General features: G+C 49.5%; 1 protein-coding gene across 1 annotated transcript in view; it reads left to right on the top strand.

The window, feature by feature from the left end:
- The first annotated feature begins 411 nt into the window (after nt 1-411).
- Nucleotides 412-12,466, top strand: part of RGS9 (regulator of G protein signaling 9) — a 67,621-nt gene continuing 55,566 nt past the window's right edge. Inside the window, exons 1-2 of the mRNA XM_063081075.1 lie at nt 412-468; nt 11,175-11,271. Of these exons, the coding sequence (XP_062937145.1) occupies nt 412-468; nt 11,175-11,271 (154 nt within the window). The remainder of the gene's footprint in view (nt 469-11,174; nt 11,272-12,466) is intronic.

Here is a 12,466-nt window from a genome sequence, read left to right as displayed (position 1 = left end):
GCTCGCTCTCTGAGGCGGACCCTCCCACTCGCGGGCCCCTGACCTGCGGGTCTCACCTGAGGACCTGCGGGTCTCACCTGAGGACCTGCGGGTCTCACCTGAGGCTCCGCGGGGACCCGGCGGAGTCGGACATCGCCCCCTGGTGGCCGGGGGGGCGCCCGCGCAGCGCATGCTAATGAGCCCGCGGCGCCGCGCGCTGATTGGCTGGCGCGGGTTCCAGCTGCTGTCCCAGTCGGCGGGCGCCGAGTGACAGTCGAGGGGCCGCAGCAGCAGCCTCCCCGCGCCCTCCCAGGCCCGCCGGCCGCCTCCGTCGACGCCAGGGCTTGGGCTAGCCAGGCCGGCTTGGCAACTTGGGGCTTTCCCTTTTCTCTGCCATTGGTGCTCTGGCTGTGAATTCACCCGGGGTCCAGGATGACAATCCGACACCAAGGCCAGCAGTACAGGCCGAGGATGGCATTTCTGCAAAAGGTAACCCTGGTCATCACCTGTGCCCCGGGAGGTGGGCAGGGGACCAACTCTGGGAAGTGTCCGGGAGATGTTGGGCAGGAGCAGAGAGCAGCCCTTTAGGGGGGTCAGTGCTGCTTGATTTGATTAAATGACTTCTTTTCTGTATGTGTCGCTTTTAAAGACTGTGACACTTAGGTTTTCATGTAACCTGTTTCTAGAGGCTAATCAGAAGCCAGCGGTGTCTGCTGCAGGGTGGAAACAACCTGTTACCCGAGAGGCGTGTGCTGGAAGCAGTTCAGCCCAGGCTGTGTCAGATGCGGGACTGCCCGCTGGTGTTACAGACACCCACTGTTACACGAACGTTTGTGCCATTGTTTTGATCCAAAAATGCAGTATTTTAAAGTCAGCGTGTGTATGTATACACATAGACCATGAAGATGGTGTGATTTGTAGGATAAAGGGCCCCGCCCCCTCATTTACAATGCCCTGAGATCCCTCATTTGAGTCTGTGTGTCTCCCTCTGTCTGTGCAGGCAGCAGAAGTCGGACCCTTTCCCCTTAGGCTGCAAGTGCTTTCTCAGATCGAGTGCCCAGGCACGGGGTGTCCATCCGAAATGGACATGTGGGGGTTGAGTGCACTTTGCCTCGATGTGCTTGGGGACAAAGTGGTTCATGTTGTTCTGGTCTTTTGAGATAACCTGAGTCAGAAGAGATCTACAGAGGATTAGGTCTCAGCTCACTTTTCTGCCCTTCCTCCCACCCACAGCCACTTTCCACAGTGCCCTGTCCATCGTCTTAGGCTTATCTTGTTGAGTAGAATTAGCTGAATGCTCTGTGACAAACTGAGCCCTTCCCTGAGCTCAGCAAATTGGTGTAGTCAATGACCGATCCTCGTGATTTGCCCAGGACTTTCAATGCTGAAACCCGGACAGTCCTGGGCACATTGGGACAATTGGTCACACTCGGTTCACCTACTTCAGGAAGCTTGGGCTCATATTCCAGGTCGCAGAGGTGTGAGGCTCATCCATAAAAGGGAGGCGGAATGTTGCCTCACTTAGAAAGAACCCTAACAGCATATAATGCAGACACCAGTCACTGAAAGCAGAAGGAACCACCTAAGTCCAATATCGGAAGGCCGTCAAGCGTCTTCCAGGATTTATCCCAGCACTGCCTTCTTCCCCCAGGCTGGACAGCTCTGGCTTGGAGGCTTAGAGAGCAATGGTCTGGAGATATTCAGTTTGTTTATTGAATCTTGGATATTCTTTTCCATCATGACTTTTATCTAGGAGATTCTCCTCTCTTTCTCTTGGCCTTCTGACTTGTGTCTTGGTCTCCAGCCTCCCCCCTTCCACCCCAGCCTCCCCCACCAGTCCAGCCTCCACCTCCTCCACCCCAGCCAACCGTCTTTCACCCCATCCTCCCTTTCTCCATGACATCCTTCAAATACACACTGGTTTTCTTTTCCGAACCAACAGTGACCTCCTCTGTTTGAAACCTTCCATTGGCTTCCCATGCTCACAGGATAAAGCCCAACCTTCTCAGCCTGGCCACTCAGCATCCTGCCCTGACCCATCTCCCTTGCTTTACCTGCCACCCACCTTTCACAACTTCCCTCCAGGAAAGAGAGCAGAGCAGCCTCAAGCGCTCAGGGCTCTTGCCTCAATGACTTCCTCACCTGTCTGGGAACCCCATGCCCTTTCATGCCTTGGGTCTCTCTATTGGGAAAGTCCTCTCTCCCCCTCACTGGCCAGTCACCCACTCCTGCTCCTCGCATGCCCAGCTCAACAGCCTCTCCTCTGGGAAGGCCACTTCTCCTGAGCCCCCTGAGCAGGGTGACTTCCTTCTCTGGGCCCTTCAGATTCTGCCCCCACCCCCAGGATTGCTCCTTCCCATTGCTTTGTGTCAGCAAAGATCCTATCTGTATTTTCTGAGGTCTTTGGTCGTGTCATAGAGCTACTTAGAGCAGGAGATAGACTCCAGGTCTGTAGAGCAGGTCTGCAAAGCCCATGCCAGGGGATCCTTCAAGACTGGACCAGATGTCCAGCCTTCTGTAGAAGGGCCTGGACCAAAGGGTATGAACATGGGTGTAGCTGTCATTCACCACTAACTCAGTACATACTGTGACATGTGCTGTGTCCCTGGCAGGGACTTATGTGCATTACCTATTCTATCCTATAAGACAGAGGTTATGATCACCATTTTACAGAGAAAGAAACTGAGGCTCAGAGAGGTTAAGAACTTGCCAGTCACACAGCCACCAAGTGGTAGAACTGGGAAAAAATACTGGTGTGGCCATCATCTGTCACTGAATGTGATACAATGCTGTGAACTTTCCTGTGACATAGGGCAGAGTGTGCAGGCCATGGGAAAGCCTGGCTGAAAGTGGCTGGGGACACACAGTCAAGAACCAGAGGATAAATAGGGAGGTCCAGGTAGAGAGATGGAGAAAGACGTTCCAAGCAGAGCTAATGGCATGGGCCGAGGCACAGAGGCCTGGGAAGTCTGGTGGGTTTGGGGACGTGGTGTTGGGTAATGGATGGGGTTTGAAGTGTAAGGGGAGCAGAAGGCTGGAAAGGTTTCCCTGACTGGTGGGCAGGGATAGAGGGGATTGTAACAGGCCTTTGGAACCTTTCAAAGGTGGTTTGATTTTATCCTGTATGAAGCCTTTGTGGAATCTGGAACAGGCAAGTGACATGGCAAGTTTACAAATTAAGAAGACCCCTGATGTGAGCAAGAGGAATGTATGGGATGTCTTCTTTTCCCTGAGCTGAGAGAGTTTGTTTAGGGTCTCCTTGTGCCCCCCAAAGCTCCAGCCACCTAGGAAATGGCAGCTTCTCATGGGCCCAGGGGAGTGGAGCTGGTCAGAAGGGCCCTTCCTTCTGCTGGGGTGGCCATCACATCCATGCCTCCATCTAGGGCTCGGTGTAGCCCTTGGGTAGACATGCCCATCAGTGATGCTGCCACCTGCCTCCAATGTCTGGGCTTATCTAAGATGTGGCAGAAAGAGGTGGAGGGCCCATCTGTCCATGGCTTTGCCTGAGGGAGTTAGATGATGGCACACAGAAGATGGATGGGGCACAGGGGGTGGCCTCCTGTGGTTCCGTCCCCCACAGGCTCTTGTGCTGGTGCTGGCCCATCCCCACTCTGGGATTCCCAGGTCACCATCCCAGCCAGTCCCAGTTACCACTACCCTTGGGATCCACTACGGGTTGACTTTCTTGATGCCACATGGAGAAGCCTTTTGTTAGATGGCTTTGCAGTCCTGAGTGGCTCTGGTATCTCTTTTGCTTGGGAAGGGAATGCAGAAACTGAGACATGGAAGGGACCCAGGCAAAGTGTGGTTTTTCTTTCTTTTATTATTCTTTCATTCAAGACACCTATATAATGGAACACTTACATGCTAGACACTGTGCCAGGTGCCGGGGACACTAAGGAGCTTAGAGTGTAGTAGAGAAAGAGAGATGTATAAGGAAGGAGAAAGTGTTACATAGGTTGTGGTGGACATTGCCAGAGGATACATGTAACACCAAGCAGGAAGTGGTCAGTTCTACCCGGGATGAGGGGCTTCGGGTCTCACAAGGGGGCTTGCACCGGAGTCGAGTTATGAAAAATTAGTAGTTTTTTGCCAGGCAGGTGGAAAGATGAGTGACATCTTGGGCAAATACAAGACACAGACCTGTGAAATAGCATGGTGGTTTGGGAGACCCCTCAGGGGTTGAGATAGCTGACCCAGAGTGGGCAGGAGGTGGGTATGGACTTGATGGGCAGGAAGGCTGATCGGTTAGAAGGGCCCAGAACTGCAGGGCTTCACGTGCTGTGCTAAGGAGCTTGATGTTTTCTGTGTTTAATGAGAAGCTGTTTAACGTTTTAAAGTCAGGGATGAAAAAGATGAGTTGGTTTCCATGCTGGGAAAATGATTCTGATGAGAGGGTGTGAGGGCTTCTCAACACCGGCTACACTTGAAAAAATATTGATACCAAGTCACTGTCTTTAGAGTTTCTGATTTATTTGTCCTGGGGTGGGGTCTTTTTAAAAAAGCTTTCCAGGTGGTTTGAATGCGCAGCTGAGAGGAAAGTCCCTGGATATGTTTGGCAATGTCTGGAGGCATTTTGGGTTGTTATAGCTGGGGATGCTGTTGGCGTCTAGTGGGTAGAGACCAGAGACGCTGCTAAACATCCTCCAATGCATAGGACAGCCTCCATCACAAAGAATGATCCAGCTCAAAATGTCAGAGGGGCCACCACGAGAAGTCCTGGGTTAGAGGGACACACTGGGGGTTGGACACAGATGCCAACTGTAAGGCAGGACCTGATGGTCCAGGAGGGCATTTAGAAGACATTGCACTGAGACAGGATTTAGTGGGCATGCCAGAGATGTGTGGAAAATAAAAGCAGAATGCGCAGAAGTCGGCCACTCTTTGGCTGGGGTCATCCGGAATGCTTCCTGGGTGGGAGGAGCCGGTTTGGGGAAAGACTACTGAGCGCTGGTCGGGGCATGGCACCCGCGAGGGTCTGCAAGACGTGGGGGTGAGACGCGAGGAGGTTGGGGGGACTCTGCTTGTGGCCAGGCTTGTTAGCGGGAGCACATCCTCCCCTGCAAGAAAAACAAGCCCATGGTTCTGGGTCACGCTCCGCATCTTTTAGAAAAGGACTGATTATTATTGTCCCCCTGGGAGCCTTCTCCAGCTTGAAGGAAAATTCCAGCCCTGGAGTCATCCCCCAGTGAGTGACAGCTCCTCAATGCGAGCAGCAGCAGGGACGTGGTGGGTGGGATGTCGGAGGCTTCAGAGCCATCGCTCCCATCCCTCCGGGAGGTCGGGGCTCCCTGGCACACCTGCAGTCGTGCCTGGGCACGTGGGCACCTGGGAGAGGGAAGGTGGGGTTACCACCCCTCCCCCTCTCCCCCCAAAGCGGGGTCAGGCAGGCTCCAGCCGTGGCCTGGTGATGTGGCACTTATGTGTCACCTGGGAATGAGATGGGGCTGCTTCTCTGCCTTGGGAGGAGCCAGGGGTGTTGATGCGCAGGGTGGGGATGGCCGAGGCTCACCCTCGTCTCCAGAGGGCCACCCACAGGACACAAGGAGCAGGGTGTGAGGGTCGCAGCAGTTTGGAGCACAAAGGCAAGTGTTTCTCGCTCTCGGGAGAACTTGGGAAACAATTCAGGTTCTCTCGCCTCTGTGAAGGGAAAGAGAATCCTCTGATTGCAGACAGAACACGGAGTCTGTGTTAGCTTGCCTGGCTGCCATAACAAAGTACCACAGCGCCGGGGCTTACACAGCAGACGTTTATTTTCTCACAGTTCGGGGGGCTGGAAGGTGTGGCTTCTCTCTCTACCTGCCTGTCTCTTAATCTCTTCTCGTAAGGACACCAGTCATACTGGATGACGGTCCATCCATATAACCTCATTTTACCTTACTTACCTCTTTAAAGACCTTCTGTCCCCCAAAAAGTCAGCTTCTGAGGTATGGGGATTAGGACTTCAACATAGGAATTTGGGAGGACACAATTCAACTCATGAGAGAGTCTCTCAGAGACAGTGCCACAGGCTAGAATCCTGTCATTTTCTTGTTGGGTGTTGGGGGAGACCCCTCAGAGGGACTTTTACGGGGAAAGATCTGAGGAAAATGGATCGAAATCCCACTGTGCTGAACTCCCTCTAGATGTTCCTGAGGCCCATGTGACATTCCCACCTCCTACCAGCCCTTCCTTTCTGTGAAAGGTGACACACCTGCTGGAAAGAAATCTGACTCCCCTCATTGTGTTTTTAAAATAACTCTCATTATTCCTCCTCTGAAGGTTATTTTCAAACTCTTCATAGCTAGATTTTTTTTTTTTTTTTTAATGCAAAGACAAGGGATCAAATCTGCCAACTTTCTATCGGAGAAACTCAGGTCTCTAACTTTTAAAGTGGGATTGTATTTCTTCTTCAGTATATGGGCCCCCTGTTTCCATAAAGTGCTGTTCTTTCAGCTTATAAACACTTTTGAATAAATGTGGCCTTTCATCTGGCAACTAATATGAGGAAGGGAAGTCTTAGGGCCTCGCCTTAAAAAATCAGGCACTTCTTGGAGTACCAGATAAATCCGAGGCTCTGCGAACTCTGGGAAGAGTCAACTCCCACAGCCCGTGGCTCCTCCGCCCCTGACCATCTCCAGGAGCAGGGGCCCATCTCTCAGCCCCTTCCAGCATCCTTCTGGGGCTGTCTCTGCTCCCTTCTCTGAAGCTGGTCCCATGCTGACCCAGTGACCCGAGACGCTGCCAGGCCCTGACACTGCAGGAGGCCAAGGACTGCAGCTCTGAATGAGTAGTTTCTGTGCCAAAACAATTCTGTGGGCTGAGCAAGTGTCCTTGCAGATGACGCTCGCAGTCAGTCTCTCACGGGGACTCGCTGGTCTTGCACACCGGCTGCATACTGGCTGTGCCTGGGAGCGGCCTCTGCAGACCGCACACCTGATCTTGGCCCATTTCTCAAGACTGGTCAGCTGGAAATGCTGGTTTAGCAACAAAGATTGAAATAGGAAATCTCACCCCTCAGCTTTTAATGAGGACATTGTCCTGCCTTCCAGCTGCGGGAGGAGGCTGTCCAGCTGCAGGAGGAGGCTGGCGGAGTGGGAGGTGGCAGGTGGAATTTTCCCAATTCAGGGCTCCCCTGAATGACCCTTGACCTCCAATGCAGCTGGATCAGCCTTCCTTTTTAAAAAAATTTTATCTTACTGTGGTAAGAACATTTAACATGAGATCTACCCTTTTAACAAAATTTTAAATGTATAGTACAGTATTGTTAACTTCAGGTACAATGTTGTACAGATGTCCAGAACTTATTCATCTTGTGTGATTGAAACTTTATGCCCTTTGATTAGCAACTCCCTGTTTTCCCTTCCCCCAGACCTTGGCAACCACCATTCCACTCTTTGATTCTATGAATTCGCCTATTTTAGATACCTCACGTAAGTGAAATCATGCGGTATTTGTCTTTCTGTGACTGGCTTATTTCACTTAGCACAATGTCCTCCAGGTTCATCCATGTTGCTGCATATGGCAGAATTTCCTTCTTTTTATTTTTATTTATTTATTTTTTATTTTTATTTTTATTTTTTAAGAATTTCCTTCTTTTTAAAGGCCAAATGACTCTCTGTGTTGTGTATATGCTCGTACCATATTTTCTTTGTCTCTGATGATGAACACGGAGGTTATTTCCACATCCTGGCTGAAATGAATGGTGCTGCAATGAACATGGGGGTGCAGGTATCTCTTGCAGATCCTGATTTCAATTCTTTTGGATGTATAGGCAGAAGTGGGATTGCTGGATCCCATGGGAGTTCTATTTTTAATTGTTTGAGGAACTCCACATAGTTTCCCACAGTGGACGCACCCTTATGCATTCTCTCCAGCAGTGTGCAAGGGTTCCAGTTCCATCTCTTCACTGTCCTGTGTGGAGAAGCCAGCGCCTTCTCACACCATCCCTCACTTAGAGCACAGCCTGGTCCTCACCATCCAGGGAAGTCCTGCGTGTCCTCTACACGCCCTTTGTCGGACCATCTCGGTCATCCTCCTCTTCTGGCTCTTGTTCAAGTTGGTACCCTCCTTATTTTTTGGTGTATAATTCAGTCTGCAATTGCTATCTCATAAATACTTACTGTCTGCATAGTGTGGAACTAAGTGCTTTACGTGCTTAATCTCATTCATCTTCACGACATCTCTATGGTGATGTTCTGTTGTGATCTCTGTGTTGCAGAGAAACGAGTCTTAGTGAAATTTAGCCGTTCACCTTAGGCCCCTAACTTCTCCACTGGAACAAAGATTTGAACTGAGCTTTCTCTGCATCCAGATCCCTAGCTTTCATGTTAGTTAACTTTTTATTTTCTTTTTTATTCCTTTCTTTCCTTCCTTCCTTCCTTCCTTCCGTACATCCATGGCTGGCCAGTACAGGAATTGAATCCTGGACCTTGTTGTTACCAGCACCATGTCTAACCTACTGAGCTAACCAGCAAGCCCCAACTTTTTATTTTAATATCCCCAACTCTCAAAGGACTGGGAGTATGTCTTTTACCTTGTTGTATCCTCCACAGTGCTGGGCACTTAATACATGCTCAACAAATACCTATATTTGTTTGGTAAGTAGAGCTGGGTTTCTGTTCCAGGCTATCTAAACACAGTCCTGCATGCAATTTTTCAAACATGCATTAACTGTATGAATGCTATTAATATTAATGATTCTAATAATTACAACTAACATATTTTTATCCTTATTAAGCATATATCTTTATACATATATAACATATCTCTCCTTATAAAACATTTTCCCACAATTACTTAATTAGATTCTAAGAGACTGCAAACTGTATCAATTAGTAGGGCACATACTATCATGGTTCCCTTATTATGGTAGAGAAGGGAGATTTGGAGAGATGAAGTGAGCTGCTCAGTAGAAGAAGGAAACCCCACTGCAGTTGTGAGAACATTGGGTTCTTTTTCTTTGGACCTCGAGCACCTTCAGACTGTGAAAGGACTCTGTAAGTTGTAATGGGCCAGACAGTGTTGGGGCTGTTGATTTATTAAATGGCAGAAGATATTGATGCTGTAAACAAGGTAGTGAAATTAAGGAGAAGCAGGTGGATCACTGAACGGTTCAACTTCAGGTAATGGCTGGAATGTAGACAGGTTGGGTTTGTGGCCCACCCCTCCATGAGGCTATGTCCAGCTGTACACAGCAGCCCGGGCCTCAGGGGAGGGTTTAGGGCTGGGGGACGGCAGGACAGGTCCTTGCTCCCACTTGCCGGTTCACGTTCTGCGCTTCTGCTCACGGCTCTTCTGCTGGGAATGCACCTCCTTTCCCCTTGCTGCTGCCCAATTCCCACTCACCTTTGTAAGACTCACTTCAGGGTCCTGCCCTCCTGCCCAGCGCAGGGCACATGTGTCCACATGATACCCTGGGCTCACCTCATCACGGTGCTTCCCTCATTGTCATGTTGTGTCCTCGCAATACACAGTGAGCTCCTTGGGCTCAGGGACCTCATCTTCTCTTTGGCTTCCCAGAGTTGACCCTGACTGTACCTAGTTGTTGAGTGACTGACTGACCATTGGCAAGCACGTCTGTGCCTGGGGATGGGCAGTTTCCCCGTTAGTGAGGGCATCCTGGGGGAACGTGAAGTTTGAAACATCTGCACGTGAGGCTTTGTCAACATCAAGGGCATACACCGAATGACAGGAGAAACGCCCAGGTTATATTTTCTAAATAGGGTCAAACATCCAGTTTGTTTTAAAATATCCTTTCATTGATTTTATTTCCATTTAAATTTTTCAAGTGGAAAATTTATTTTTTAATAAAAACCCTTAAAAGCAGCTCTGAAGACAACCCATCTTCCTTGGACACATCATTGATTCTCTTCGGCTTCAACTCTTTCATTGACGTGCATGACTCTCGAATTCATATCTCCGACACTTACCTCTTCTGAACTTGGGGCAGCCATTTCCAATCACCTGCCAGACATTGTGGGCACCTCAGCAGCCCTCTACAATCAACATTCCAAAGCAGAAGACTTTGCCTGTAGAAGGTGCTCCTTCTTTTGCGTTTCTTATTTTGGTAACTGGCAACTCTGGTCATGTAAGTTATAAACCTTGGCATTACTCTCTGTCTTCTCCCTGAACTACCCAATCACTTGCAAGTACAGTTAATTCTCGCTCCTCTAGGGCTCCGAAGACCATGCCTCCTCCTCGTCTTTCCTGATGCTGCCTTCATTTATTTATTAATGCATGCATTGATGGTTTATTGAGTGCCAGGCACTGTTCCAGGCACTTGGAATACAGCAGCGAACAAAATAGACAAGAGCCACCCTTAAAGAGCTGATTTGCTAGGCGCAAGGGGAGATACACAAAAAACAACATGATAAATAGGTAAATGATTTGTATGTGAGAAGGTGAGTGCTACAGGAAAAGCGAGTAGGGATCAGGAATGCCAGGGTGGAGTTCAGGGTCGCAGCTTTAGGTAGGATGGTCGGGGTGGGCCCCCTGAATATATCAGAAGAGGGAGGAGGTGAGGGAGTGAGATGCACAGATCTCTTGGGAAGACCAGTCCAGGCAGAGCAAGCAGCCTGAGCAAAGGTCCTGGGGCAGGCTGGGAGTTTGCTTGACATGTTAGGGGAATAGCCAGTGGCCAATGTGGCTGGATCAGAGGGAGCCAGTGGGGAGTGGCAGGAGAAGAGTCAGAGAGGAAGAAAGTCCCAATCATGTGGAACAGTAGAAGAACTTTGTCATTTATGCTGAGTGAAACAGTCCTTGCAGTGAAATGGCCAAGCAGAGGAGTGATAGATTCTAAAATAATTGAAAGACTCATCTGGCTGCTGTGCTGCAGGTAGACGGGGGGTAGAGGTCCCCGTCACACACATGGCACTGTCATCCTCCCATGACTTAGCTCATGGTGTTCTCTCTCTTTCTGTCCTGCAAAACCCTTTTTTCGTTAAGTCCCATTTTCTCTTAAAAGCCTCCTCAGAATCTCCAAGTCACAAGGAGTCTCTCAGCCCCCACACACAGTGAGGGTGTCTCTGTCTATGAAGCTTACATTGAGCTCTGGTTGCGTTACAGTTACCCCACGCTCATCTGGTTCCCGCATCAGGTTGTAAGCCCCTGCGCCTACCTTTGTGTCTTTGAATCCATCTCAGTACTGTGAAAAGACCCTCACCTGACTTCTGAAATGCTTCCGGTCAGCCAGCTTTTCCTGTTCTGTCTTGCAGATTGAAGCACTCGTGAAGGACATGCAGAACCCGGAGACGGGAGTCCGAATGCAGAATCAGAAGGTCCTAGTCACCAGCATCCCTCACGCCATGACAGGTGATGTAGGTTATGACTTAGTCTTGGTCTGGAACAGACCCCACAAGGGGATTGGCAAACCATGGCCCCAAAGGCCAAATTCAGCCCACAGCCTGTGTTTGTAAATAAAGTTTTACAGGAACACATCCATGTCCACTCATTTCTGTATTGTCTATGGCTGCTTTTACATGGCAATGGCAGAGTTAAAATATATAGTTGTGCAGAGACTGTATTGTGGTCACAGAGCTGAAATATTTCTTATCTAGCCCTTTACAGAATAAGTTTGCTGATTCTTGGATTACAGTAGACTTCTGAGGAAGGGATCAGAAAGGAAGGAGGAAAGGACTCTATAGGTCATGTCTTGAAGCCATTTCTCCTAGGTAGTTATTTTAGAGACCTTCCTTGTTGTTTTTTGTGTTTGCTTTGCTTTAAAGAAATCATGTAGTAGAAAAAAAATACTATTTGGCAGAAAAAAATTGGCCTTAGTCTTGCCGCACCCTTCCCTACCTTCAAATTCATATTCAGACCCCTCTTGACTCTCCTGCGGGGATGGTGACACTGTCTCTTCTCTCTGCATGTGGGTTAAAGAGCCTGAGGCTGTTAGCAAGAGGGACTGGACACCAAAATCTGAATGCATTTTGGTTAACATGCTATCTATGTTTTATAATCTTGGTTTTGCAATAAAGAGTATGTTTCATACCAAGGCATATTGCCTGTGGAAGTAGACAGCTTCTTTTTTTATTTTATTTTATTTTTTTCGTGACCGGTAAGGGGATCGCAACCCTTGACTTGGTGTCACCGCACCGCACTCAGCCACTGAGCGCACCAGCCATCCCCATATAGGATCTGAACCCGCAGCCTCGGCTCTCCCAGCGCCGCACTCTCCTGAGTGAGCCACGGGGTCGGCCCAAGCAGACAGCTTCTTAAAAGCACAAGCTGGAGACTCACTACAGCCCCACCAACGATCTGACTATGTACTTTTCACTCAAGGTGCCCTAGTCTTTGCAGAGGCAAGCTGGCTAACACCGTCCCATTTCCCACTAGCAATGTGTCACTCTAGTTCCCTTGAGTGTAAACAACAGAAGACCAACTCTGGCTTGTTGGAGCAAAAGGGCAATTGATTGGAATGCTGCAGGGTAGTTCATGGAAGAAACGAAACACTGATGAGCCAGACTTGGGAAAGGCTAAGAATCGGAGTAGCTCTGGCCAACCACAG

The sequence above is a fragment of the Cynocephalus volans genome, chromosome 16, assembly GCF_027409185.1.
Source record: "Cynocephalus volans isolate mCynVol1 chromosome 16, mCynVol1.pri, whole genome shotgun sequence".
Classification (NCBI taxonomy): Eukaryota; Metazoa; Chordata; class Mammalia; order Dermoptera; family Cynocephalidae; genus Cynocephalus; species Cynocephalus volans.
Note: the sequence above shows the minus strand (reverse complement) of the source record. Positions and strands in the feature narration are given on the sequence as shown.